General features: G+C 38.9%; 2 protein-coding genes across 4 annotated transcripts in view; both read right to left on the reverse strand.

The window, feature by feature from the left end:
- traf4a (tnf receptor-associated factor 4a) overlaps positions 1–9,318 on the reverse strand; it is a 42,588-nt gene extending 33,270 nt beyond the window's left edge. Inside the window, exon 1 of the mRNA XM_028574550.1 lies at positions 8,815–9,318. Coding sequence (XP_028430351.1) covers positions 8,815–8,957 — 143 coding nt within the window. The 5' untranslated portion in view covers positions 8,958–9,318. The remainder of the gene's footprint in view (positions 1–8,814) is intronic.
- Positions 9,319–11,044: 1,726 nt separating this feature from the next.
- nek8 (NIMA-related kinase 8) lies at positions 11,045–24,723 on the reverse strand. Of its 3 annotated transcripts, XR_003692297.1 has the most exons (16): positions 24,616–24,723; positions 22,813–23,018; positions 22,079–22,311; positions 21,830–21,961; positions 21,394–21,602; positions 21,204–21,283; positions 20,910–21,094; positions 19,783–19,930; positions 19,173–19,249; positions 16,539–16,656; positions 16,237–16,387; positions 15,582–15,745; positions 15,063–15,215; positions 13,677–13,835; positions 13,502–13,589; positions 11,045–12,361 (listed from the first exon to the last, which is right to left on the reverse strand). XR_003692297.1 is itself a non-coding variant. In XM_028574639.1 (15 exons), exons 1-15 carry the CDS (start codon positions 24,660–24,662, stop codon positions 12,333–12,335), a joined length of 2,091 nt encoding a protein of 696 aa, XP_028430440.1. In that variant the 5' UTR covers positions 24,663–24,723; the 3' UTR covers positions 11,045–12,332. The 3 variants fall into 3 exon arrangements, 2 of the variants coding, with proteins under 2 accessions (XP_028430440.1, XP_028430439.1); XM_028574639.1 differs by lacking the exon at positions 13,502–13,589; XM_028574638.1 differs by lacking the exon at positions 11,045–12,361 and having other exon boundaries at positions 12,374–13,589.
- Positions 24,724–27,143: the final 2,420 nt, after the last annotated feature.

Below are 27,143 nucleotides of genomic sequence, written 5' to 3' on the forward strand. Positions count from 1 at the left end.
GGGTCAGTTAATAAGATAGGGAGGAGAGTGCAGATCAGGCCAGACTTAGCACTGAAATGGTTTTAAACTGAAAAATTTGCCTCCTACCTTCAAATATCTGCTGTTTGACACCCCAACTACAAACCTTTTGAGGGGCTTATACGTTTTGTGGGAACAGGCAGAGAACATGTACGTGTCATGACAAACATACCTTTATCTAAGCTATTTTACATAGCATGCATACCCGGGCACGTGTGAGCAATAGCCATGCTCGTCAGATCTGGGCCAACTGGCTGCAGTCCAGCGTCAGCAGGGCTGGGTTTGGCAGCTTGGTCCCAGCATGCTCGCTGTATGAGGGGCAAGGTGCTTTGCTGCATAGCTGGAATGTTTTCTGTCTTTGTGTGGCCCCAAAAGGCTGGGATTCATTTTAAAAGGACCTCTTATAGAGGAGGGCAAGTTGAGGCATGTCCATAACTGGCTCTTATATCGGCGCTGCATTCACACTGCTGCCACTTATTTAGTGTCAATAAATAATAAAAGATATAAATATAAATATAATTAATACCCCCTCGCCCCAATTTTGTCAGATAAGATTTGCACTGCATTTGGATGAAAACTTGAGTTGTGTCTGCTCCGTATGCAACAGTGGAAAGAAGGATCATCCAGCATTGTTTCTTTTCAGTGCTCTGGTTTGGTGCCAAACTATCAAACTGCTGGTAACAACAGAAGAAGCAGCTCTGCAGTCATTAACCAGCTGTCTTTTCTTTCCTGTCCTTCATAGATTAGTACTTCTACAATCTTAGAGGACTAAAAAAAATACATAGACATATTCAAGAAATCAGAGCCAGTTAATTTTTGGCAATTAAAAGATGACTTAAACCCAGACTATGTGACTTTTGAAAGAAGAAATTGTTCCTCTTACAAATAAAAAGTTGAATTCATAAGCAATAAAAATGCACCATTGCGTAACTCAATGCAGTCAGCAGATTTGTCAATAGGGCTAATGATAGCTAACTTAGCAAACTTTACATAGATACTGATGTTAAATTAAAATAACAGACTACAGTGAGTCATTTTGCTGTCTTAACTCTTCTCTTCTTGTGCTACTGTTGACCAAATGATCTTTCCAAATCTACTTTCAAATAAAGTGGTTTAGATAGTCTAGCTAAAAATCTGTTCCCTGTTTCGTCAGACTTGTTTTTAGAGATGCAGCCATGTTTCCAGATCTCAGAAACTAACCTGGCGAGTAATCTCATTAGAAGATGTAGAAATGATGCCAAATGCTAAAGTTGTAAAAAAAAAAAATGTATTTCCTTTAACTAAGCCACCTTTGTCATTTTAAATGTATAAATGAACTCTCAAATCCTCATCCTGAAGACCCAAAGTTTAAACTACTGACCAAATATAAATGTGTTTTGCCTAATTCTCCAATTTCTTCATTTTGACAGAAAAAAAAACAAAAGCCCAAAGCTGTAATATTTCCGATCTACATCACAACAGCCAAACCACCTGCAACGATGACTTTAGCTCTTCATGTTAACATGAAGTTGGACTACTAATTGCAGTAATTTGAAGTTGTCCTCTGCGCGTGATTAAGGTTTGTGAAAGTTGAGTCACAGCTTTTAGACTTTCTGTAAACCACAAATTGCCTTTTGCCTAAACTTTCACATTGTTCTCGACCGCATAGCAAGGAAAAGACATGGTGTGTGGTCACTTGATTTGGACAAAGAGTCACGGTTCATGTAGAAGTCAACGAGAGGCTTAGAGTTCTTGAACAAGCCGGATAATTACGGATGTACTCCTGGCTGAAGCTGCAGCTGACGGACCTCTCAAGGCGGTTTTGCTTGTGATTCAAATAAAATCAGCCACTTTTCAGAAGTCTTTAAAAAAAGCGATGAGTTGTGCTTGAACTGGCTGTCACTAATACAGTCCCTCGTAGCAGACAGATGATGTGACCTGAAAGTGACGCATGGAGAGCCGCCCCGTCACAATGAGAGGCCAAAACATCTCAATGACTAAATCCACCAAAGATATTTCTTTACATTCAAACAGCTGTCACAATATGTCTCATAATAATATCTTTTTCTGGACCTTTGCAGCTGTGAGAAATGGTCAGGACACTTTCTCTCAGCGATGTTATCGTCACAGCTGCATCTCTAAAGCCTCTCAGCTTCCTCCCGGGAGACTCGCAGCAAATGACCTTATTCTGAAACAGAGCGGCTTACATCTGTCTGTCTCTGGGGTGACGGAGCTCTGTGGAAACGCTTCAAATGACAAGGGCTATGAAATTAAACTACAGTGGGAAAGTTCACAGGCGAATCAGAGCATGTAAACAATGGCCACATGGGCCACATGTCATTTATCATGGTCTCAGTCAGAAAAACTGAATTATTGGACTGTCTGTAATAATCCACCTTCCCTGGTGTTTACACAAAGTGAGAGTTCACTAATTCTAAACCAAAAATTGCAGCTTCAGATTATTTTTTTCATGCCAGCCATTCTAATCATGAGTAATTACTGGCTATCGGATGTCAACATTAATTTCCTTACACCCATAAAATACTGTGATTTTGGGTCATTTCCTGTTGTTGGCTTGTTTTTTCGTGTTCAGGCTTTCATTTTCAGCTTGAGTGCAGTGACTTCACTGCGCATAATTGTTCATAATTGAGCAGACACAAAATGTAACAACGTTTAGGATCACCAATTTATCATTTTGGTAATTTTTTAAGCAAAAATGTCAAGAATTTGCTGGTTCTCGTCTCTTGAATGTGAGAATTTGCTGCTTTATCCATTTTATTTTATTGTAAACCGAATATCCTTAAATTCTAGACTGTTACTTTGATTATATACAGTGTATATATATATATATATATATATATATATATATATATATATATATATAAAAATATGTATATAATGTCACCTCTGGTTATTAATAATAATAATAATAATAATAATAATAATAATAATAAGTAATTTTAAACTATTTTCTGGCATCTTTTAGACAAAATTATTAATCAGTTCATTAAAAAAAAAATACAGTAATTGGCAGATAAATCAGTAATAAAAATAGCTGTAAGCTGCAGCCTTGGTTTTGAATAAAACTATTCTAATTCAGGAAGTAATACGGTTGAAGCAGCAAGAAGTAAACATCCATGTTAAACTTCAAAGATCAGTGACTTATATAATAATAAGTTACAAAGTCCACGAGGACATGTAACGTTCAGGAATATTCAGTCGCTAGAGAGACGCGTGGGCGGAATAACTTCAACAGTAGCTGGTGTTTGGGTCTTGACTTTACAGGTACGGCACATCATGGAGGTGTAGGTACAGTTACTGTAGGCAGAGTATAGAGTACTGACTGTCCTTTCCCTAGATAAATGTTGCTGTGCTCTCCGAGTGAGCGGCTCCTTCTATGCATTGATGTGTTCAGATTTACTGGGCTGTTTCCAGCTCTGTCACCCCAAGTCCGTCAGCTGACAGCAGCTTCAGTGCACAGCTCTAAGAGGCCTTCACAGACCCCAAAGTGCAGAACAGAGGCCCAAGGGCTTTCACTCAGCCAAACAACATCTCTCTGTGTGTGCAGTCCACTGACCATCGTTGTCGTCAGAGACAGGATGGGACAGCAGAGCTCACCCCCCTTCCCCGAACGCTCCGGATCTGGACCCAGGATGCCTGTGCAGTCTGAGGACACCTGCGGGGGACTGTGAATGTCTCTGTGATGGGGCTGAGGGACGGAGATGCTAATGAACACACGGTCATTCATCAGCCATCCATGGCACTGCTCCCATTCAGATAGAGATACCCACTGAGACACAAAGCCCCAGCTGCCTCAAGTGGCAGACTGACACACAACATTGGGCACCAATGCAACACAGCTTCATTTAGCCCTTTAAGAAACGCTCAAAGCCCCTCTCTATACATCCCTCTGCACGGCTGCACGCACAATGGACAGAAGTGGATTCATCATGTGTTTAAAAGGGGAGAAATAACCCTGATTACCACATGTTGACGGAGCCAAACGCCTTTCAGAACGCCGTTTGATTTTTATGGTACTACTTTCTTATAAATCTTCCTTTACAAAGTTTTTAAATGGTTAATACATCACTTTGTAAAGCTTTATAGATCAGTTTTTTATCTAAATAACGTTTGGGTTGCTAGGCTGTGAAAGCGGTATTTATCCTCCAGCAGGACACATGTCTTTTTAGCATATGCTTATTTGCTTTTTTGCCAAGAGTTAGATGAGAAGATAGATGAGAAGAATGAAAGTGGTATCTAACACTAACAACTTATTCACATGTGTAACTGCAGACTTTATGGCACATAAGAACAGGTATTTATTAATGGATTACCAACATCTATAACTGCATTATCACCAAATAGACTTGTCAACAATTTTGATAATTGATGAATCTTTTTGTCTATCTTTTTTCTTCTTCATTTGCTACTTTTCTCGGTTTTAAATTTTAAAATGTAAATTGAATATCATTGGTTTTCTTTCGACAAAACTAGAAGATGGTAGAAGAATATTTGAAGAGGCCATTTGGGGATTTTTGTGAGAATGTGACTAAACTATGGAACTAAACCGTTAACTAATCAATTGGAAAATGACCCAACAGATTTGTTGATAGTGAAAATAACTGACTGATTGATTTATAAACCATTAATAAGGCCATTAGTTAGACCTTATAAACCCATCATAAAAGGTCACTCATCATAAAGTGGTATCGATTCTCCTTCCACTAAACTCTGCCCACACATTGAAATAAGGCTGCTGGAAGAAGAGTACTGTAAAAGAGTCTGTAGTACTTAGGCATTCAGACTATAAAAGCGTGGGAGAGTGAGTATCACCTACATCAATGAGGAGTGAAAAAATTGTGAGTGTGTCAAAGTTAAAATGAATCATAGCCCATTCCCAAAAAACCCTCCCCTGGCTTTTGGAGAGTGAATAATCGAGTTGTGAAATGAAATCTCATATTAGCCCACTTTGGAGTTCCTCGTGACTCTGGGTAAGTCAGCAGTTGCAGCGCTACACGACTGCATGGAAGAAGAATCTCCCAAGTCGAACAAACCAATTACACCGCTGGCAAGGCCGCGGCGCAGCACTGCATCATGCCCACAGAGAGCCCGCTGCCATATTGCATGACATTACTGTGGCTCAGTAGACCCAGGACTGATGAGCCATGAGGCCTGGCATGTGTGAGGGCTACTTAGCTGCTTAGCCCTCACACAGTGAAATAAATTGTGTTACATACCATAAAGTGTGGACTCTCCTTTATTAAAGAGTCTGCGTTGCTAAAACAAAAGCCTGCCCCAGTCAGCACACACTCAATTGTTGAAGCGTGTGAGTCATATCTGATGGCAGTGAGTGTTAAAGCTGCAGGGCCGGGCTGCTTTTACCCCATGACTCTCTCTCTCGGTGCTGGGGGCAGCCTGCAGGACTGTAAAGTATTTAGACATTCCTCCCAGGGCGGAAACACAGCCCATTAGCATCACATGCTAACATGCCTATGGACACAGAGGAGGCACACACCAGCTCTTCTAAGCGCTGACACATGGGAAAGTACAATCCATGCGTTTCCTCGAGTGCCTCTCAGGGAAGTTTATTTTGACAACCTTTGAAGTGAAAATACACAATTTAGCGTTATAAGCAGTACATGTATATAATTGGGATTGGGTTTATAACACACTGAAATGTGGTTGTAAGCAGATTTAAGGGTTTATGAGTGTACAAGTCAACAGCACCCATAACTGTAGGCTGGTGTATAAATAGATAATAAATGGCATATAGTATAACACGTCTTTATAGGAGATGTTATACTGTACTTGTTGACACTAATACAACACATAAACATAAAAAGTCCTTATATCTGCTTAGTTTCATTATAGTTTTTATAAGACCTATTTTATATTATTTAAACTTTTCTTGATGAATTAACATTTCTAATGGCAGACTTGATGATTACAAGTCTTTATTAAGGAGTTATTAACATTTGTAACTGCATGATTCATGATAAGAACTCGTTATTAAAGATGTATGACATTTATAACTGCAGACTTCATGACTAAGACATTTATTAACGACGTATTAACTCTTATTCCTCTTGTGAAGCACCCAGACGGGAGGGGCGGTGTTTTAACAGATAATAAATGTGAAATGTGCAAAAGTGTTGCCAGTAAAATACTGAGGACAGTTTGTTGAGAAAGGATGATTAACAGTGAAGAAATGCCATGCAGTAGCAGTCTTGTTGCAACAGAGCAGCGAGCTGGAGAGACAGCGGCAGAGCTGCCAGGGTGAAAGTGGGCAGAGTCGGCTGGCAGGCCCAGACTGGATGTTCCATAGCCTTCAATCATTACAAGAAAAGGATCAAGCTAGTTGCACAATGGGCGAAGCATTAGCTAACTAATGTCTGTCAGCCTCAATAAACTTGAACTCTCCTCACAAACAGAGGCCAAGAGAGCTGACAGTGGCCTCAACTGGCACACTTTGTTAATTAAAGAGGGGACAATGCAGCTTTGTTTCTGTTTGTCACAGTTAGCAAAGGTGGAAGAGCTGCTGGCATCAAGTTTCATCAAGTAAAACTAAAGACAGTAAAATAACAGAAAGGCCAGTTTTGTAACTGAAATTAAACTACAGACCAGTCAGATTGAGTAGATTTCTTACTAGATAATAGCACACTAACAAACCAGTGTTTTTATGAGCCAGAACACTTTTGACCATTAAAATGCTATATTTAACTATTTTGGGAAGCTTCAAGTTCTCAACAGAGTTGCTCTAACAAAACTGAGCAAACAGCTCTGTTAGTTTCTGTTTTGTCTTCATCTCTTTATCTTTCCAAACGCATCACTGAAGGCTCTGATATGATTCACGCAACACGTCAACATTGATGTTTATCTGCAGCACAATAACTGCTCTTCTATGAGCACTCTTCTATTAACTCAATGGTCATAAAAAAACATCAGTAAGGTTGCTCTGTGAGTGAATACTGAATATCTTTCTTTCACAGCATAGGAATGAATTAGTAGTGAATGAATAGTTTTTATTATTGTGCCGTTCATACAACTACACAAGAAACAACAATCAAGATCCAGAGAGCTACGACAAAAAAAGTCCTCAAGTGAAGAAACCCAACTTCACAATAACTTTCACAATCAAATCTTTAGACTTTCGTTGTTTTCGTCGATTGACCGATTCATGTTTATCTCTATAAAAGGTCCTAAGGAAAGGTGTGCATCACAGATTTCATCATGATACGATATATATATATATATATATATATATATATATATATATATATATATATATATATATATATATTACACTTTGGACAACGATACGATATTTGCGGATATCACAAATTCTGCTTCGATTCAATTCAATTTATCAATACATTTTATCAACTCACAAAAAGCAACTAAAATATGATTTGACAATTTTATTACTGAGCTCAGACATTTAAATGAAAAACAACCTATTGTTTTTAATGACAATTATAAACATAAAGTGGGAATTTCAAATTGATATATTGATCTAGGTTGTAGTGTTACACCCTTAGATAAAAGTGACAAAAGCCCATCCCTGTTTCCCGGAGACCAAGGTGACGTCTTCAAAAGTCAGTCCATATGAGATATTCAATATTCAATCATGAACATTTTCAGCAAGGTTTTGCATTTTGCTTGAAAAATTACTTAAATGATTATAGTTCATTATTTTTCTGTTGATTGACTAATTGATTAATTACTAATCGTGCAGCTCTACAACCCTATACTTCTGTTTCTGCCTGAAGAAGAAAACCGGTTAAATAAAAAACTTTAAATAAAAGGCTTAGTTAAGATTAAAACAGAAATTATTCATATCCACATACACTCAGTCTACTCCAGAAGACGTTTATGATGCAAGTCCATGATTTGCAGATACATCGTGGGTAATGAAGTTAGCGACTGTTTTCGGACAGATTAGGGTGGGGGGTTGTTCTCAGACTGCTGACCTAGGAGTGAAGGTCCCTCAGTGGCCTCCTGACTGACACCAATGAAGAATCTAATCCTGGACCCTCAGGACACACACGGACACACACGGACACACACGGACACACACACACACACACACACACACACACACACACACACACACACGACCCCATGCAGACCCAGCCACCCCAGGGTCAGAAACACAGACAGGATGGAGAGGACACAAACACCACATTTACCCTGAATATTGAATACTGGAAAAAAAAAACTGGAAAAGCACACAATAATGAATAATAAGCATCATTGCAAGTCTAATTTTTGACTCATAGATGATGTAGCCACAACAAAAAGCATCGATCTCCTTTCAGCAGAACAATGACAACATCCTCTAGGCTACCTGTTCTACAAAAACACCTGCGTGACTGATCCACAAAAAGCTCCTTTGTCATGATTTCATGTTGACACAGTGGCTCATAACTGCATTTAAATCATTGCATATGTGGAGAGGAGAAACACACATCAAACTAAAAAACGGGGGGGCAATGCATCCGCTGTTTACTAGGCCGTATGTAGCCTAGTGTCATAATCAGTGTGCAGTGGACATACAAATACTAAAAATGAATGGTGAGGAAAGGTGAGAAGGACACACCCACACATTCTTTATTTACTGTAGCTTGGCCGAAACTATACAGGCTGTGCTGCTGGTTCCAGTATCGCCTGCAGAGAGGTGGATCTCTCACAAACACACACACACACACACACACACACACACACACACACACACACACACACACACACACACACACACACACACACACACACACACACACACACACACACACACACACACACACACACACACAGTACCTTAGAAATTCTTGCAGACAGGTGTCACAGAAACGATGTCCACAGGTAGACACTTGGACCGGCTCCCGCATCGCCTTGCTGCAGAGCGGACACTGGAACCGTCTCTTTGGCTTTTCCAGAAACTTGTAATCAAACCCGGGCATCGCTACAGTTTCCGTGGATATTATCTCGGCCTTCAGCTGCAGGTTAAAAGGTAGAAATGTCCTCTCTGATCCTCCGTTCACTCCCCCCTCCCCCTGAAAACGGGGCTATTTAGCTGCACTGGCGTTTAAGCCGATGAGGGGTTCATATCACGTCCCTTCCGCCACCGAGCGATCGGGCTTTAAGGAGGCGAGTCCTCCCCAGGCTTTCCTCCTGCAGCCCCGCCGACTGATGGCAACAAAGGAGCGACACTGCTGTCCAGGAAACGCTACGGAAACGATCACAGATCGGTCCTGAAAGCCCCTGTCCGTGCACGTCCACAGCTCAGGGTTAATGCGTGTGGGCCTCTCCTCCTCAGTGGATGCAGACTGACAGACTGAGCACAATGCATAACCCCTCCGTCTGTTTAGGTGCACCGAGTCCCGCCTCCTTCTCCACGCAGGAGGAGTCAAGAAGCTGAAACACTCTGTTCACTCTAGTTATCCCTCTTATCTCTCTTTATTGAGCTTAATGAAGGCGTATGAGTGGCTGATAAGAAATACTTTACTTGTTTCCAATGCCTCTATGGAATGTGATGTCTACTATTTATTATTTATTTGTCAGATAGGCTACAAGCCTATAATGAGTGCACACAAACTGGCTCTGGCTTTATACTTATTTTAAACATAAATAGTCCTGATTATTAACGTCAGAGGTGAAGATGGTTTTGTTGTTAATATTTATGTCAAATACATTTTATAAAAAAAAAAGTCCAATTGACCTAATACAGAAGCCAACAGCACGGTTAGAAGTGACGGATGCCCTCTGGTGGTTGAGCAGACACACACAATGAACAATATAGTGTTTATTTCATGGTGCCATAATGTACACGCACCATTTGCCTTTACACGTTACAAATAAAACCTGACTCACATTGTTACCCTCATTGAAACAAAAAACTAAAACTGGATATGGTTTTATGACTGTAGAAATAAAGAGCACATATTTTGATCATTTTCTACCTGCTGTATTGCCACTGGATTACATCATCATTACATCATCATACGAGACAACAATGTGGAAGAGCCATGTCCTCAGAATAGGTGTGAACTCTTCTTAAATAAGGAATAATTACTTCAGAATTATATTTTGAAGAATAGATGATTTCTTATTAGAATCATTATGAATACACTGGGAGAAAATACATATACATCTACAGTATACTGTAATATAATATTATAGTTACAATAATCATACCAACTGATAACAGCTGTATGAAAACTACAATAAAAGTGATTAATTAATAATTGGGACTGTGGAGGCTGAATAAAAGCAAAGGTAATCAGACTGTCACTGAGAGATCCAGCATTATACTGCAGGTTGGTTATTAATTTTAAGATGGTGATGAATAACTTGTTTTATTTTAAGGTCATGTTTCCAGACATCCATCAGCAGCCATGAGAACATAACATTCTCTGAAATATTTGATCTAAACTGAGTACTATTCACTGTGAAACCATCATCTCATTTAAAATACAAGATTTATCACAGGATTTGTAACATCTTGCATGGTTTATGCTGTTCAAAATTTCATTTCAGGTATCCAGAAACTAAAAGACACCTGTCAGACTCAGGATCTGGCTTTCTCTTTTTTTTTTTCTTTTAATTTATCGTGACAATTAAAGCCCTGACACCAGAAGATGTAATGTAAAAACACAGAAAAACCTTTCACTCCTGGGCATGGTGGTGGAAAATAAGTACATTTACTCAAATACTGTACTTAAGTGCAAATTTTGAGGTACTTCACTTGAGTATTCTATTTTAAGGTACTTTATACTTTTACTCCACTACATTTCAGAGGCAAATATTGAACTTTTTTACTTTACTACATTTATTTGGCAGCTTATACTTTTCAGATTATTAAAGCAAAATTTAATCAACTAATACATTTAGATGCATTATTATCGATTAAGTATATAAGACACAGAGTAAAGAATTAGCCCCACATTCACCAGCTGCAACATCAAAGTGATGCTTACACATTAATGCATGACTAATTATAATCCAAATAATAGAACATATATTATTCTGAAATGGGCCATTCTGCATAATGAGTACTTTTACTTTTATTTTTTTAATGACACGTTTATTTCACACATCATCAATGTATCATTAAACACAATTTTAGAAGGTGCTCATACTTTTGTACTTTTACTTAAGTAAAATATTGAATGCAGGACTTGTAACCGAGTATTTCTACACTGTGGTATTGCTACTTTTACTTAAGTAAAATAGCTGAGTACTTCTTCCACCACTTTGGCAGTTTTCTTTTCTCACCAGTCTTAGGTCATCTTATGAATACAGTTTACACAATATACATACCATTTCATTTTAAATATTATACACATTTCAGTCAGTTACAACACACACAAATAAATAGTCTATTTAATGTACTTGATTTACTGTCCACCATTTTCTGTGAGTGTCCGAGTGTGACATCTATCCTCTATAAAGTAGTGCCCTCAAAGATTCCTACAATGGAACACAACAATTTTTTGCTAACAATCTCACAATGCAACTTCTCACATTTAATAGATGTCAGTGATGAGGATGATTAATTGGTGTCCATATTTACAGCTCCCTGCAGAGTAAACTATTGAGTGTCTCTTATATAGGGAGGAGTGAACAAGATTTGGAACACAGTCATTAAGTCCTAAAGAGGCTGATCAGTTGAACCCTGAACAACACATCGTTATCTGGTTTGAATGCTGCTGTTGAGTTACAAATGTACTAAGGACTAATCCAATGAAGCACAATGTGAGCGCTGACGATGTGATCGAGATTAATGTGCTTGGTTCATTCGACTTATAAGTTGCTCAACACTCAAGTGGCTTTTGTTCTTTTCGTTTCTGCGCATTGTGTCATCTCATTCACCAGAGGCTTAAGGGAATTCAAACCAGTTTGACTTTTATTGGCCTTTATCATGCTAACTCCGCACGTGACAGACGACAATAGCTCACCACATGAAAGCTGCCTAATGACTTCCTATAATCCATCTTCAGAAAGAGTGTTGCAACTGTCCTTTAACTAACCTGTTCCTGTTGTGAGATACACCTGCTGCAACACACAGGGCTCGGCCTTTTCTGTGCTTTGCTTTATGATATCAAACCGCCGAATGAAACAAACATTCATTCCCAGAAAGAGAGAAGAAAAAAACTAGACGGAGAGGAAGACCAAGTGGAAATCTGAGGCCGCAGCTGCAGTGTGAAAGGGAATCTTTCAACTGCAGCACAGACGGGCCTCTGGGAGGAGTTATATTCAGAGGAAGCTTCACCTCATGCCACCACCGGGCTTCTTGGCAACCACTGAGTGGGTGTGGGTTCGTTTTTAGGACAAAATCATCTTGGGACAGGTTCCTCGAGCAAAGCTGAAACGAGATGGTGGAAGGGGCAGAGTGAAATGTCTTCAGAGCTCAAAATACTCAAAATAGTCAATTAATAGATTAGTTGACTGACAGAACATTTGTTGGCAACTATTTTGATAACCGAGTAAAAAGCAGGAGTTAACTGAATATATTTTGGACTGATGGTCAGACAAAAAAAAAGGAATTTAAAGATGCCATCTTGGGCTCTGGAAAATTACAATTGATATCTTTCCCGATATTTGTTTTACAAAGCATTTATTCAACTGATTGAAACTATAATCAGTAAATGAATCAATAATGAAAATATTTGTGAGTTTTAGCCCTTAATGTCCACACGACTTATCTTGTTGTACAAATTACTGTAAACCGATAAATCAAATTGGCAATAATGAATAATGAACAGTGGTTGACATTTAATTAAATATCAATACAATCTTGTCTACATGTTCTACAATCAATATGAAACCAGATTCTCCCAGTTACATGGCTGTACAGTTAAACATGGACATGCAACACTGTTAAAAGCTTTATGTCTGTTGTTTTAATCCACCCCCCTCCCTCAGTTTTTAAACTGTAGTATTATGCTTATCACTTTCTGGTCTGATCCAATCAGTATCAGACTATGATAATGGCCTCTATGAGGGTTATTAGTCCATGTTGTCTCCATGTCCTTGTCCCATGGTGGAGGTCAAAAAAAAACATTTATACAGCAGCCGTGTAGCCAGTAGCGAGGATTAACAACATCTCTGTTACTTATTAAATTGTGATGCACTTTAATCTTTTTTAAATCTGCAGCTATTTTCAATTTGGAGTGTAGAGGGACTATCTAATCCCACCTTCACTGTTTTCATTAGAATCTGTTGCTTTTGGGAGAAAGAGGGGCCAAATTGCTGTTTTCTGTTCCTCTCAGTAAGAGGTCTATGGCCATGTCATTCATTTCAGTCTACAATTAATAGCCACAATGCAAATTTGACTGAATTATTACTTTTTGCATGCAGAAAGAAAGGTTCTGATCAAGTGTAGCTGAAAGGAACTCGTTTGTTAATGTAATAAGAGCACCTGTGACTGGAAATGCTGTAAGATGTATGCCTGTATGAAAGAAAGCTATAGTCATGTCTTTAGCCAGTGAGCTTTCAAACTTACAAATGAGTCCTTTCTCAATTCTTCATAAACATGCATCTCTGTCGATATCATCAAGAGAAGCTTGTCTCAAGTTCAGCCTGTCTTTCATCTGGGGATTAGCACTCTCTCAGTTACATTTCACCACCATCCCAACATCTCAGTGTTTGTTAACAAAGGCTAATAAGCGAAATATTACGTTTCACTGCCAGCAGAGTGTTGCCATGACAACAAGCCACCGATGTCACCATGAATGGGTGACTCTCGTCAAGCTGCACCGCCTTCGGTATCCCAGAATCCTCCTCTTTTCTTCCGAGTCGGCCACGGGCCCCCTTTCCCCAGGTGTACACCTCCCCATCTGTGGAGAGCAGGAGGAGAAGGCGCTGGTCACCGTTACTCAGGATGCATTAATCCATGAAAATCTTTAACTGACAGCTCTGTCTCTCCTGCAGTGGCAGCACAATGGCTCTATCTGGAGGAAGTTGAACAAAGACTCCCTCAGCAAAAGAAACCTACAGGCATGGCTGCCACTGCTGGCTTTCTCCCCCGGGGAGCCAATCGCTGGCACAATATGACTTTTTACTAATTTACCCTCAAAACACACTTACAAACATGCACACATCTGTTACCTATCTGTTAAACCATGTGTTTAAAGAACCAGACCAATGGATTTGTATGTTTAGCCCATTAGCTAAAAACCCTGTATAGTTTACATTACTGCTAACCATACCATATGTTCCATGTAACCATTAAACCTTCAGTTCATTTTAGTTTGAAACTGGGTGACTTTCATTAAAATCCTCCTCTTTTCTTCCAAAGCAGATAAACCACAGATATCTGAGAAATGTTTTCTCAACTCAGAACCGAGATGAACCCTGTTGTGTTTACTTGTGCAACTACTACTCATACATAAAAACTTTTTAAGTGAGGGATTGAAAATGAGGGAAAATAAAGAGGTTGTCTTTTGGAAAATTCTTGTTTTTAGCACAAGTGCTTGTTGGAAACTATGCTGGTTTGAGAGAGGTTGTTGGATCTACCTCTCATTTACAGCATATCAGCAGAGAAGGAAGCATGCTACTTGGCTACAATGTCAGGACAGTGACAAAGTGAAAAAAAAATGCTGTATAATGAACAACTTAAAGGACTTAAAGTCTATGTGTGTGCAGACTGTGCTTGATTGATATCTCCCTAGTCTCACATTACCAGACATATCTCCACAGCACAGTGTCAGCAATGGAGTATGGTCTGGCTACACCACCTATCTATTCTGGAATAGGGGGAAAAAACGCTCTGGCTTGTATGTATTTCTTTATACCAATCACAACCGTCCTGGGCAGCACTAAGCCCTGATAGCGGAAATAGCAAGCGGGGAGGGACATCCAGCGTCTTTTACGCACCAGATGTCAGGCTTCATTTTCCAGCAGTTTATCCCAATTAAGCCAGAGTAATATTTCCCTGACTCCCCTGTTAGCTTTGTTGTCATAGTTATTAGTTCAAGTTATCCGGTGACCTCTCATACACCCCAGCCTTCAACCTATTGAGGAGTGCTTGACCTTTATAAACTGGGACGGTCACTTCTACTAACCAGATCCGATAGCTAAGGTGAAAGCGTCTCCACATGCAGCCATGGTGATGCCCTGCAGCCCAGGCACCAAGTAGGGAACACGGCTGCTACGACGGGAGCTACAGCCCATCTGGCCATGCTGGTTGCTGCCAAAGGTAAAACACTGACCCCTTTCTGGAAAATAAGGGGTAAAAATGTTTCATTGTTAAAAATCATGAGTGTTACTTTGACACAATGAATATCTGATTTATTTATCGGCCTTCTTTTATGCCTGAGGTGCTGTAAAAAACAAAGATTGCACTTTGTACTTTTCACGTTAGTTTAGCTTCAGCACTTTAGCTGTTGAACATGTTGGAAGTGATCTCTCCTAGCAGCGTTTTGCTCAATCTGGTGCTGCAAGAACCTAGAAAACTAGTTTGGCTGGCGCTATTGAAACAGTGACCTTCTCTTATTTCATATCATTATGGAAGCATCACTCAGAGATGCATAATTTCAAATGAGTCTGGTTCAAATTTTATATTTATAATGGGAATAGTTTACCTGTAACAGCAACAGAATGTGCTGTCCCAATGTCAATGTGAACAATCTTCTCACTGTTGAGTGGAGCTGACTGGACAGGAGTGAAAGAATGGACTTCTTCCACCTGATTGGAGGGATTTGGTTCCTCTCCAGCTGTTATCTTATCCAGCCCAAGCTTGTTGAACCTGACCACAACAAAACAACAAAATCAAGGTACTTATAACAGAGGAACAGAGACATTTGTAAATATATACTTTTAAACCACATCTTCAATATACAATAAATATTTATCACTAAACCCTCTAACATTTTTTATTCCGGTTTCCTCGTCTGCTGCAGATAGCTGCTGAGATGCAGGTATCTCAACAATGCTGCTTACTGAGACCAGAAATGAATGCTGTTGTGTTTACGGTCTTACTCTTACACAACTCTACATCCTGTCCAAAACCTCTCTGAGAGAGGCAGATTACCAATGACAGAAAAATTTGTGTCATTTTAGGAGAATGCTGCCTCACAGGGTGTGCACCAGGAAAGTATCTCTGTCCACCATATCATTTAATCTATCGCCACCCCATGCACACAAACAAGTTTATACGTATGTGTCTCATGTCAGTCAGTGACATGTTTATTGAGACTAATGGCCATGGTTTTGTGTGGGAAAATATAGAGTAATTACCTGTTGCTTCCACATGTCACAATGCTGTACTGGGTGCTGATAGTCATGGAACAGTCCACTCCACACATCACCCTTTGGGCCTCAAATTCCACAGGTAAACACACCTGCTGTGGAGAGTTGTGGGTGTCTTGGGTGCCAAGCCCGAGGCGACCTTCCAGACAGAAGAATAGATACAAGGATAGAGACCCAACAATCAAGCTGTGTACGGAGATGCTCCTGTCATAAATCAGTCACATACAAACAAACACAAACAGATGAGTCCTAAGATAGATTTGAAAAGAACCCATTCATTTATGATATACCATTGTCTCCTCTTCCCCAGGCAAATACTTCTCTTTCATTGGTCACAGCGAGTACGTGGGAAGCACCACATGACACCTGAACCAGCTCGTAGCCGAGGAGTGCCTCAACTATCTTGGGCTGATTACAAAAACAGAGACAGAGAAAATAAATGTCAGCATCGTCACGTTTAAAGTACAGATGTGTATGGACACAAAGTAGGGACTGGTAGCCAAGTATTTAATGTGTATACAACATGACTGCAACTGGTTCGAATCAAGCCAGGAACCACTCGCTTTCCCCTTGTTTCCTGTCTGCCTCTCTACTATCAACTGTCCATCAAAGGTGCCAAAATAAATTCACAGGGACCAAAAATGTCCTTTTGATTGAAGCTTTTGTTCTACAATGTCAGATTTTTTGCATTTAAAGGCATGTTTTTTTCATAATTTAGGACATTTCTCACCGCACGGAAAAATAGATCTAGATCTGCCAGTTTCTTAGGTACGAATACAGTCTAATGTAATACAAATGGTTGTAATGGAAAGTTAGAGAAGTGCTGACTAAACTGTATTATCATTTTAGAGGATAAAGTTTGTAGTGCTGTTTAACTGTACTGCATTACACTATAGTGAGAGGTATTTCTAATATTTAGAAAATATTAAACCACCAGCAGAACTACATGATAACCTACAGCATGTCTGATTGCAGGGAGCCAGGTTCTATTCAGCTCAAGACTATTTGTTCTAGGAGATGGGTCAATCCTAAGCAAAATAGATAAGCACATAAGAAGCTGGGTCCAGACTAGTTTGATGATAGCCAGACAGATTCTTCTAAGAGGATGGAGGAATGAAGGGATGCCGTCAACCCAGGAGTGGGCTTGTTAAATGGCTAGAGTGGCAGCGTTTAAAAAAATGTCATATAAACAGTTTGCAAGATTGAATGTCTACATTAGAAGATTTGGAAGGTACGTACTTAGTCTTTCTGCAGGGCTACTAAGAAGCCACGTACTATGGACAGCGTTGGGCAAGTTACTTCCAAAATGTAATACATTATAGATTACTAGTTACTGTCATTTGAGAGTAATTAGTTATATTACAATATTACTGTCTCTGAATTGTAACGTTACACTACTTTTGCATTACTTTTGAGTTACTTTCGCCAAAATACCAGCAGAAGTTTGACTTGGCAGCGAGCTTGTGAATTTCATCACTGGATCAATAAAGTCTCTTCTTTATTCACTTTAATACACCATAGATTATTCATAATATTTGCATAATTAATATGGATATGCAAAGTAACTAAAGCTATAAAAATAGAGAAGTAAAACGTACAATAGGCAAGTAGGAGAAAATAAAAATACTCAATTAAAAGTAGGCCTAACTTACAGTTGTATTGAAGTACGGCATTGTTGTAAAATGTTTGTTTAAAGCACTTTGAAAAAGAAATTCATGTTGTTTAGTTTAAAACAGTCTAAAGGAAATGGTCAATTGTAGTGCGGTTAAAACTCACTATTTACATTATTTACAGTAGCCTACTTGATTTACAGCTGATATGTGAAAAGGTACACAACCTTATTTAACAGTAATTCAGTTTTACTGCGAACCGTCACAGGAAGTGCTTTTATTTTGAAGTAGCCTACACGGAAGTTGTCTGTTGTGTACTCTTGCTAGCTTGTGTTGAGACGAACGTGAGACCCTAGTTGCAAACATCTCCGTCAAGCTAAGTTGCTCACTTTCTTGTGTGTAAAACTGCAACATATTGAACAGTAAATGGTCACAGTAAAAGACAAGCGTTTTTGGTCGTCATTCGAAGCCATTGCACTACAGGCAGAGTTACTCTCTATGGCTGATAAAATGCAATCATATTTACGTGTACTAGCAAGCCTAAACATTAAATCCCGACATGTTTAAATCTGTCAGCGGCTCGGACACACTGCTGTCCGCGCTGACGTACCGTCACCTGTTGGGACACAGATGTTATGAAATAATACTCACAGCTTTTTTTCCTGTGAACAAACGTTTTGCGGTGTTGGGAAATTCTTAAAAAATTTTGCGTTAAAATGCGTTGTAACTTGCGTTACTGAGATTGTAACGGGTATAATATTACCGAAATTTAATTAGTAATGCGTTATATTACTGCGTTACAGCAAAAAGGAATACATTACTGTAATTGCGTTACTTTTGTAACGCTTTACTCCCAACATTGACTATGGAGAGGGGTAAACTATGTGCTTATTGTTTTATCACATATACAGTACATAATATGTCTATTTGGTTTACAGTTTATAGTCTATTTTGTTATTATTTTATTGTATTGTCTTGAATATTATGGTTATTATTTTATCTTGTCTTCATTTTTGTCTAAGGAAGTGTACCTAAATTAACAACCAAGGCCTACGATATATGTGGTGATGACGAGCAGAGCGGTTCCGGAAGGGAGGCGATGTGTTCATGTTGTAAATTGTAAATGTTTTGTATTTTGTAAAAAAAAAAAAGAAAAGAAAAAAAAGCTGTCAATCACATACAGAGCCACCAGCAGAACTTATTGCAGGACTGTTGTATTAGACTGAATTACATTTAGTTAGGTGTATCTAATAAACTGCCAACTGAGTGTTCATTTAATATGAGTATATTTTCCTTTGAACAATGGACACGTACCTGTGTTACATCATTGAAGTTACCGTGTCCCAGGCAGCCGTTGCTCCCACTACCAAACGTCATGATAATGCCCCTGTCTGCAAATTGAAAATAAAAAAGGGATTAAAGACACTATTAGTTGATAAATGTAGGTGTATTATTTTGTAGGCCAACGCAATGCTTCTAATCCTCATCTAGGAAATGCTAATCTGTGTCAGTACAGTGAAAAGTGACAAAAGAGAGGCAACTGAGCTGAGAGGAAGGGTCTTTAATCCTGTGTTATATGCTTTGCAATGCTGGAAGGACTGACAACAGCCTCCTGAAGCACACTGACTAACAGAACACCACAGTTTGAGCTCAAGGAAAACTACTTCCAAACTGCTAGGCAAGCATGGAGAGGTTTGTTTTCCAAGTGGATCCATGCTATCTGATCTGGAAAAAGAGCTGACTGTATACACACTTTCATGTACGTTCAAATGCTGCCTCAGTGTTTTACAGCCATGTGGTGCAGCGTGTGAGGGCAGAAAACAGAGATTAAACATTGATTTCCTTTTAGCAGAGCTCCCTGCTAAACTAACTGAGCATGGGTGTGATGACTATGATAGTTATAAAAAGCAGCCGGCCCACCAACCTGTCATGCAGGTGGTAAAAAGATCACCGCAGGATACAGACTTGATGGTGACTCCAGACTGACCCTCAAGAAAACGGGAAATGAAAGGAGGCTGCATCTGCTCCACCACACCGGGCAGACTGGCCTCACCAGACCCCACTGATGGAGTCTGTTACAATAAAGGATTATTAGTCTTAATGGGGGCAAAACAGTGAGAATGTAACTGTTAACTGGAAAACATAAGCAACTAAACATGTTAAAGGAAGAATCCATCATATTTGGAAGCATCAATCTGTGATGTTCAATGCCTTCCAGCTGCTATTTTATTATAAAGTTCTACAGAAATTCTGATCCAAAAATGGTTTTTTTTAACACATTGGTGGTGGCTGTTTGCACTGAAGCAACTGCTGGTGTAGTATTTTCCCATCTAATGTGGCTGTTGAGTCTACAAAGAAGCTCTCGGAGGGGCTGACACCAAAACCAGATTTGAACCATTGATATTTTTGATAGCTGAAAAGAGATAACTGAACTAGCTAGTTGTAAAAGCGCTAAGCTGTTATAGGCAGTTATTAGAGGTGTTGAAATTAATCAAATAATCGATGCATCGAATCGTGGACTTGGACGATGCTGCATCGATAATTGGCCGGGCCATAATCGATTATTTCTGTTTACAATTTAATATATGCCTAACAACCTTTCTGTTTACATATTCTGTTATGTTTTGCACATTCAGGAAGTGCCATGTGCTCAGTGCTGTAGTTTTATGTATCCAATGTATTTAGTATTAGAGCACTGCAGAATGTTTTGTTTTTGAAGCTTGAAAAGCTATGAATTAAATATCCTATATGGCTTTAATGGTAAAAATGTATTTGACACATCGTGATGCATCGAGATATCGAATCGAATTGAATCGCTGACATGATAATCATAATCAAATTGAATCGGGAGATCAGTGAAGATTCACACCTCTAGCAGTTATCTGTGAGAATAAGAAAAAAAAGACATTGTACATCAACAGGTTGACGCAGGAGTGCAGAGTAATCACAGCTGTTCCTTGATAGTGGGTCAGGAAGGATTTTTCCTTTATAGTGCATGAATTTCAGAAATTATGAACGCTGCATTGTAAACAAGTCTTAAAATACACAGACCTCCCATGTAATTAGACGGCCAGACTTGGTCACCCCCATCTTCTGAGTGCGGCCCAGAGACACTTGAAGCACCTCAGTGTTGAGCATCGGAAGGCGGAGGGGCGATGAGATTCCACTTCCCCACGTGTACACCGACGACAGCGGGAGGGAATGCACCTTCCCTGATCCTAAACCCACTGATCCATCTGTGCATGCCCAAGAAATAATCAGTCAAATGTGTAATTAAAGTAGGCCTACAGTGATCTACCTGGTGCAGCTAGTTCTGTTGTCAAATAATGGTGTTATGTGCCTGACCTCTGGACCTGTTGGTAGGAACTCTCCCTCCTGGTCTACCATGATGACCAGTTTGCACAGCAGACAGTGGTTTCTCAATCCTGGAAGATAGAAAATGAAAAAAATCTTTACACAAAATAAATGAAATCTTAATCTCAAATCATGTGCATCAAATGCCTGTCTAATCATTAGTGATACATTAAGGCAGTACCTGCGCATTTTGACATTGCCTATATCTGTGAAGAGATTAAGGAGGGGCCTGATGCATATGGGAAGAGCCATTATTTCATTGAGTTGAGGCCGTTTGGATGGATCCAGATTGAGCATGTTGAGGATGAGCTGTCGGAGTTCTGGACTGTACCGGTCTGAAATTGGAGCAAATGTTCCGCTCATGATCTTTAGAACAAGGGCAGGTAGATTCTGGAAGCAAAATGAAAGAGGGTTATACAGTAAAATTATAAAACATATTAGAAATATGTGAAAAATCCCCAATCATCTTCCCAAAATCCCTGCCAAAAGAATAAGATTTTCACATTAGTACCACACTTTAAAATTGGTAGTGATATTTCAAAAGCTTACACAAATGTAGTATTATTTAAATCACTTCAACCAAGTAAGCAAGGGATTCTTGTAAATAAAATGCGTACAGCTGCCTCAAAGGCTCTCTTAAGGCTCGCTAGCTCATAGAGCACACAGCCCAAAGCCCAGATGTCACTCTTCTGGTTATACGGCTTTCCCTCACACAGCTCTGGGGAGATGTAACATGGGGTCCCGACCACCTGCAGAGTGAAAAGAAGGAGGATGATGATTTGTGCCAACACGTTAGGATTCAACATATGAGGTTATATATGTTGCTAACGTAATTACGGTTCCAAACCAAAAGCAAATCAGCTCACCGTGTAAGCTTTGCTCTTGCTGACAAGGATTTTAGAGATGCCAAAGTCACCGATTTTGACGATCATCTGGTGCTTGTCAAGAAGAATATTCTGCGTCTTAAGGTCTCTGTGCAAAATAAGTTTGTTGTGGACATGGTACAGGGCAAGTAAGATTTGTACAAAGAAGTGAAGGATGGTGTCCTCATCCAGCAGAGAGTTACAGCGCTTCTGTATGTAATCGGCCAAGGTTCCACCTGCATGAAAAACAGCAAATGGGATACCTTTGTATTTCACTTTCAAATATCAATATATCAGTCTTAGTAAGCTGTGGTGGTTCCACCTGCAAATCAAGCAACAGACTGCAAGGATGAGAAAATGTAATTTAGAAAGATAATCCATAGCTTTAGAAGCTTTGACAGCAAAGGTTTGGTCTTTAACCTGAACACAGAAACAGCTAAAAGCGCCTCATCGGAGGATTACAGGCTGAATATTGTGTTTTGCTGCAGAAATTTGGACTAATTGATGGCGATCTACCTTTCTTTACACCTTACATAACTATATACTGTATACATATATTTATATATAAAATAAATGTTACCTAATCACCTCAAAACACCACCACGCAGATTGAAATTAGATGTTGATATGGGAAAAAGAAAAGGTATGGAGCCCTACAGCACTAAACCATGGGAACAGTGAGCCGTTAGACAATGAACAAAAGGGGGTTGTGTAATATGATATTACAGTAAGCTTACCTGGTGCATACTCCATAGCTATCATGAGGGCCTTGTCTTCCAGGAAGTTCTCATAGTACTCTATGATATTTGGATGGTTGAGCAGTTTCAGGACCTGACACTCGTTCTGAGCCGCCAGGCGTTCATCTCGTGACATCTGCTCCACTGGGATCTCCTTCAGGATGACAAAGGCCCCGTCGCCGCGCCTGCGGCACAGGTGAACGATCCTGACGGGAGGAAAATGGAGACAAATTAGACGTATACATTGTTCCATAAACAATATAGAAGCTAGTGGGATGGTTGTTGGGAGTTTAATTCTGGTGTGACAGTGTTACTGAGCACTAGTTTTGTTTTTTGACATAAGCATCTTGTATGATTTGAAGAAAAAAAATTATGTAAAGAAAGTTGATGAGCATGACAATGAACCACTTGTGTAAAAGTACTTGTATCCTTTATTTATGTATACCTTTTGCACTAAAATGCTTTAAAAACTTGAAATTAAGGACTACAAGAGGAATTCCGTGCACTATTAGTGTTGTTGTCCACTTTTAAAAGCGGAAATAATACTCACTGGGGGGGATGGATAGGGAAGTGAGGGTGGGTAGGATTTGGGTATTTTACTACAGATACTTTATTTATGTTTACTTGTTGAATTGTACCGTACTGTCTATTGCTACCCAATAAAAAGACTTAAAAAAGAAGAAAATGGGGAAATAATGTAGGCCGAAAAGGACCCACAAACATGGTGCTTCCATTCGTTTATTATGTGTGAGGAAGAGTAGTGTTTCGCTCTGGAAGTCTAGACTAGTCACAAAATCACTTTAAAAAACAATTACTGCACATTTAGCACGAATAAAGATGTCATGTACAATAATATAGATTTACATTATTTTCTTTATGTTGCAGTTAATTGCAAGTTGATAATGCCAAGTTAATTTTTGTTACATAGGCTCATTAAAACTCATAAGTTATGTTATGACTGTACCTGTATAAGTGTTTAATGTCAAATTTTTTTTATCTACAAAGTAACTGGTATAACTTCATGTAAATGTAGCTAGTTGTGTAGAAAATACAACAGTACCCTCTGAAATGTTGTATTTGGTCTGATCAAACTAACTTCACCACGGTCTGACAAAGTAGGAATACTCAGTAGAGTACCACTTTGACAATGTGCAGTTGTAAAGTAACGTTACCGGACCTGCGTGAATATACCTTATGACGTTTTAAATACATTGTAAAATGAGAATGAAACAATTATAAAGTAGTTACGTCATGCTAATGTTTAGGATACATCTAGTTACAATATATGTTAGAAGTAACCTTTCCAGCAACTTGCTATCTTTAAATAACATCTTTGTCTTTCAAATGTTAAGTAACGTTAGAGCAATTAGCTAGCTAGTAATTCAAAGTGATGTGAATGCAATACCTTAGATGATAACTAGCTAACCTAACCAAAAGTTAATTTATAGTTAGCCTAGCTACAACAAAAATAAACCTTTGAAAAAGAAAAGCCACACAAACTGTAAATGACAAAAACCCACAAAGTCTGTTTAGAAATAAAAAGCCCAGAGTGGCGTTGGCATTAAGATTATTAACACAGCTCCTTATAACTTTTGTTTTAAACCGTTAGCGCTACTTTTCCAGACATGTTTTCTTCTTCTGAGGGCTGCGCACATTTGACGCATCCCGTTACATTTTAGGGGAAAACGGAGTTCTAGCTTTCATATTTTACGCCTGACAACACCGTATTTTCTTACCTACGTCGGAATAACAGATATGTCTAACACAAAACAGCTACGAAGTGTTAATAAACTAAGAGTTTACCCGAAAGCTCCTCTTCCGACAACTTTGATTTTCTCATACTTCTCCATCGCTGCTCCCAAACTTTTCCGCTGTCTCCAGGCAACCCGTTCCAACTATTACAGGAAGCGATGAGGGACAAAAGGTGAAGAGCTAAACCGTTCTCTAATGGGATAACTGCCATACATACCGATCTGAAAAAATAGAGGCTCACAGAAGTTACAGTGGGTGGCATATTTTTCAATACATGTTTTCTGTCACAGATTTAGAGACAGAAAAAGAGAGCAAGCCAACTCTTCTACTTTGAAGAGTAGATAACAATTAAAAAATATGTTTTAAAGTTTAGGTTTCAGGGTCGCTGTCAGTCATCTGATGCTTAATAGAAGTTGGGAGATGTAACACAAAATGCCCCTAAACAGTGAAAAATAAAGTACAAAATGTCTCAAGACAAGACAAAAGAAAAGCAATGTTTCAGAATGGTTTCAATTCTGGCCTCAAATCAATTGAGATTGGAAGTCTGGAAGTTTGGAAGAGAGCCATTCATGGTCAAGACATTCCTGAAATATTAATATAATTGATCAACACATGCAGAAAACCATTTGCTTGAAGTCACAGCTGTAAAAAATAAAATAATAATAATAATGTATTCATAATAATATGAATACAATTAATAATAAATAAAGTTAATAATACCAGTCACTTTCTTTTTCCAACCTGACAATTCAATGAATACATCAAAACATGAAATCGTTTTTATGTTACTATTTTAGGCTTATCTATTATTGTTAATTTGAAGAATATCAGACCACATTTTGTGAACAAATTATGCAAAAAATACAGAGAAATCCAAGGGGTAATAATAAGACCTGATATACATAAACAGCTGGAGGTACCTGATATGAATAAGTATACAATATAAAATCCGATACAGTATGAACAGTACACGATAGGTCAGATATGTAACATGTCAGGCCATGAAAGCAGAAGGAAGAAAACACTTAAAGTAGGAAAAGTACAGGTGTTATTACTGATGGCTCTGTTCTATTCAAGTGTCACAGTACGTCATGGCAGTGTGACAGCGCACCCTTTGCCAGTTATAGCGACAAGTCAAAATGTCAGTTTTAATGGCCTGGCTTGTTACAGCACATTTCTGAATATATTTACTCTGGTTATGGTTTGTTTAGCCTTGCTTGTCATATTTTTTAAAGGTGGTGACTTTGTTTCTTTAACCATCAGAATATGTATATTTTTGCAGCTGTCCTTAACACCACACAAATCAAAGAAATCAGCAAAGAATAACAGCAAGCAATGTGGCCTTATTTTGTTATGCTTAATGTTATAATTTTCACTTTTTCCACTAACAGTAATTTAGCTTGAAGTCTTCAGATTTAGTATTCACTATAAAGGAAAGATCAAATCCAACCCTTAACTTTTCCTTTCTGAAAAGTGACTCACTATTTTAGTTTACAAACCAAGTTATTGCTTTTGTCACACTTGACGATGTGATTTTATTAGTACTGACATATCCAAAATGTCTTCAGCACGGTGTTGTCCAACAACAGGAAACAAATAAAGTGAAGTGAAAACTGAAATGGACACAGTGAGGCAGTGAGAGAAACAGTGAGACAGATGAGATTAGTGTAGCGTCTTGAGCATGGACTTTACATCCAGACGCCTGTTGATTATAAAGCGCCTTCCCCTTGGCTGATATAAGCAGGAAGAAAGCTACATGAGCACTGTTTCCCCTCTCAGCCACGATGGGGATAATACATGCTTTGTGCTGTGACAAAGAGCTCTGTGTTGGGCTGGAGTACATAGCTCCACTATTATCATCAATCTGAAATAATGATATATCACCACAAACAGTGATCTTCATGTAATTTAACCTTTTCTCTAGGCCTACAATTTGCAGTTTTTTTTCAAGTGAAGCTATGCAGAGGGAAGATAGGTGAGTAGGTAGTTAATCAAACAATAGTTTGCTCTTTCTCAGGGATATAATATCTCAAAGGAGCACCTAAAGGAGCCTTGCAGTATATGTGGCAGACTCCTCAGACCAGCTCAGTGACATATTTGGCCTTGTGTTGCTGTCGGAGATCTTTCTCCAATTGAACAGTCAGTGACCAGGAATGCACTGTGTAGGACAGTGAAACCGATGCTAAACCCCAGGTATTAACCCCATTAATCTTTGGAGATTTCTCGAGACATGACAGGAAGTTGTGTGTGGTAATTTCATCAAAGCGATGCGTTCACCTCATCTTTAACAGAGGCCTTTTTCACACAAGACATTATGACGTTACACAGAAGGAAAATTATTAATCAAATGAATGTTAATGATGTGAGTAACACTGCCTTTTCCTACTGTTACAAGTCTCTCTCTACATATTATATAGGCTTTGTGAGTATGTGTGTGTGAGAACATATTTTTGCATATGTATGTATGTGTGTGTGTGGTACTTCTTTGTTCTTGCTATGTAAGTTTTCCCCTGCTTACTTGATGTTTCTTGTTTTACAGTAGGCTGGTTTTTTTCAAGCACCTTGCAGGCCTAGCAGTT

Source organism: Perca flavescens, chromosome 3 (assembly GCF_004354835.1).
Source record: "Perca flavescens isolate YP-PL-M2 chromosome 3, PFLA_1.0, whole genome shotgun sequence".
Classification (NCBI taxonomy): Eukaryota; Metazoa; Chordata; class Actinopteri; order Perciformes; family Percidae; genus Perca; species Perca flavescens.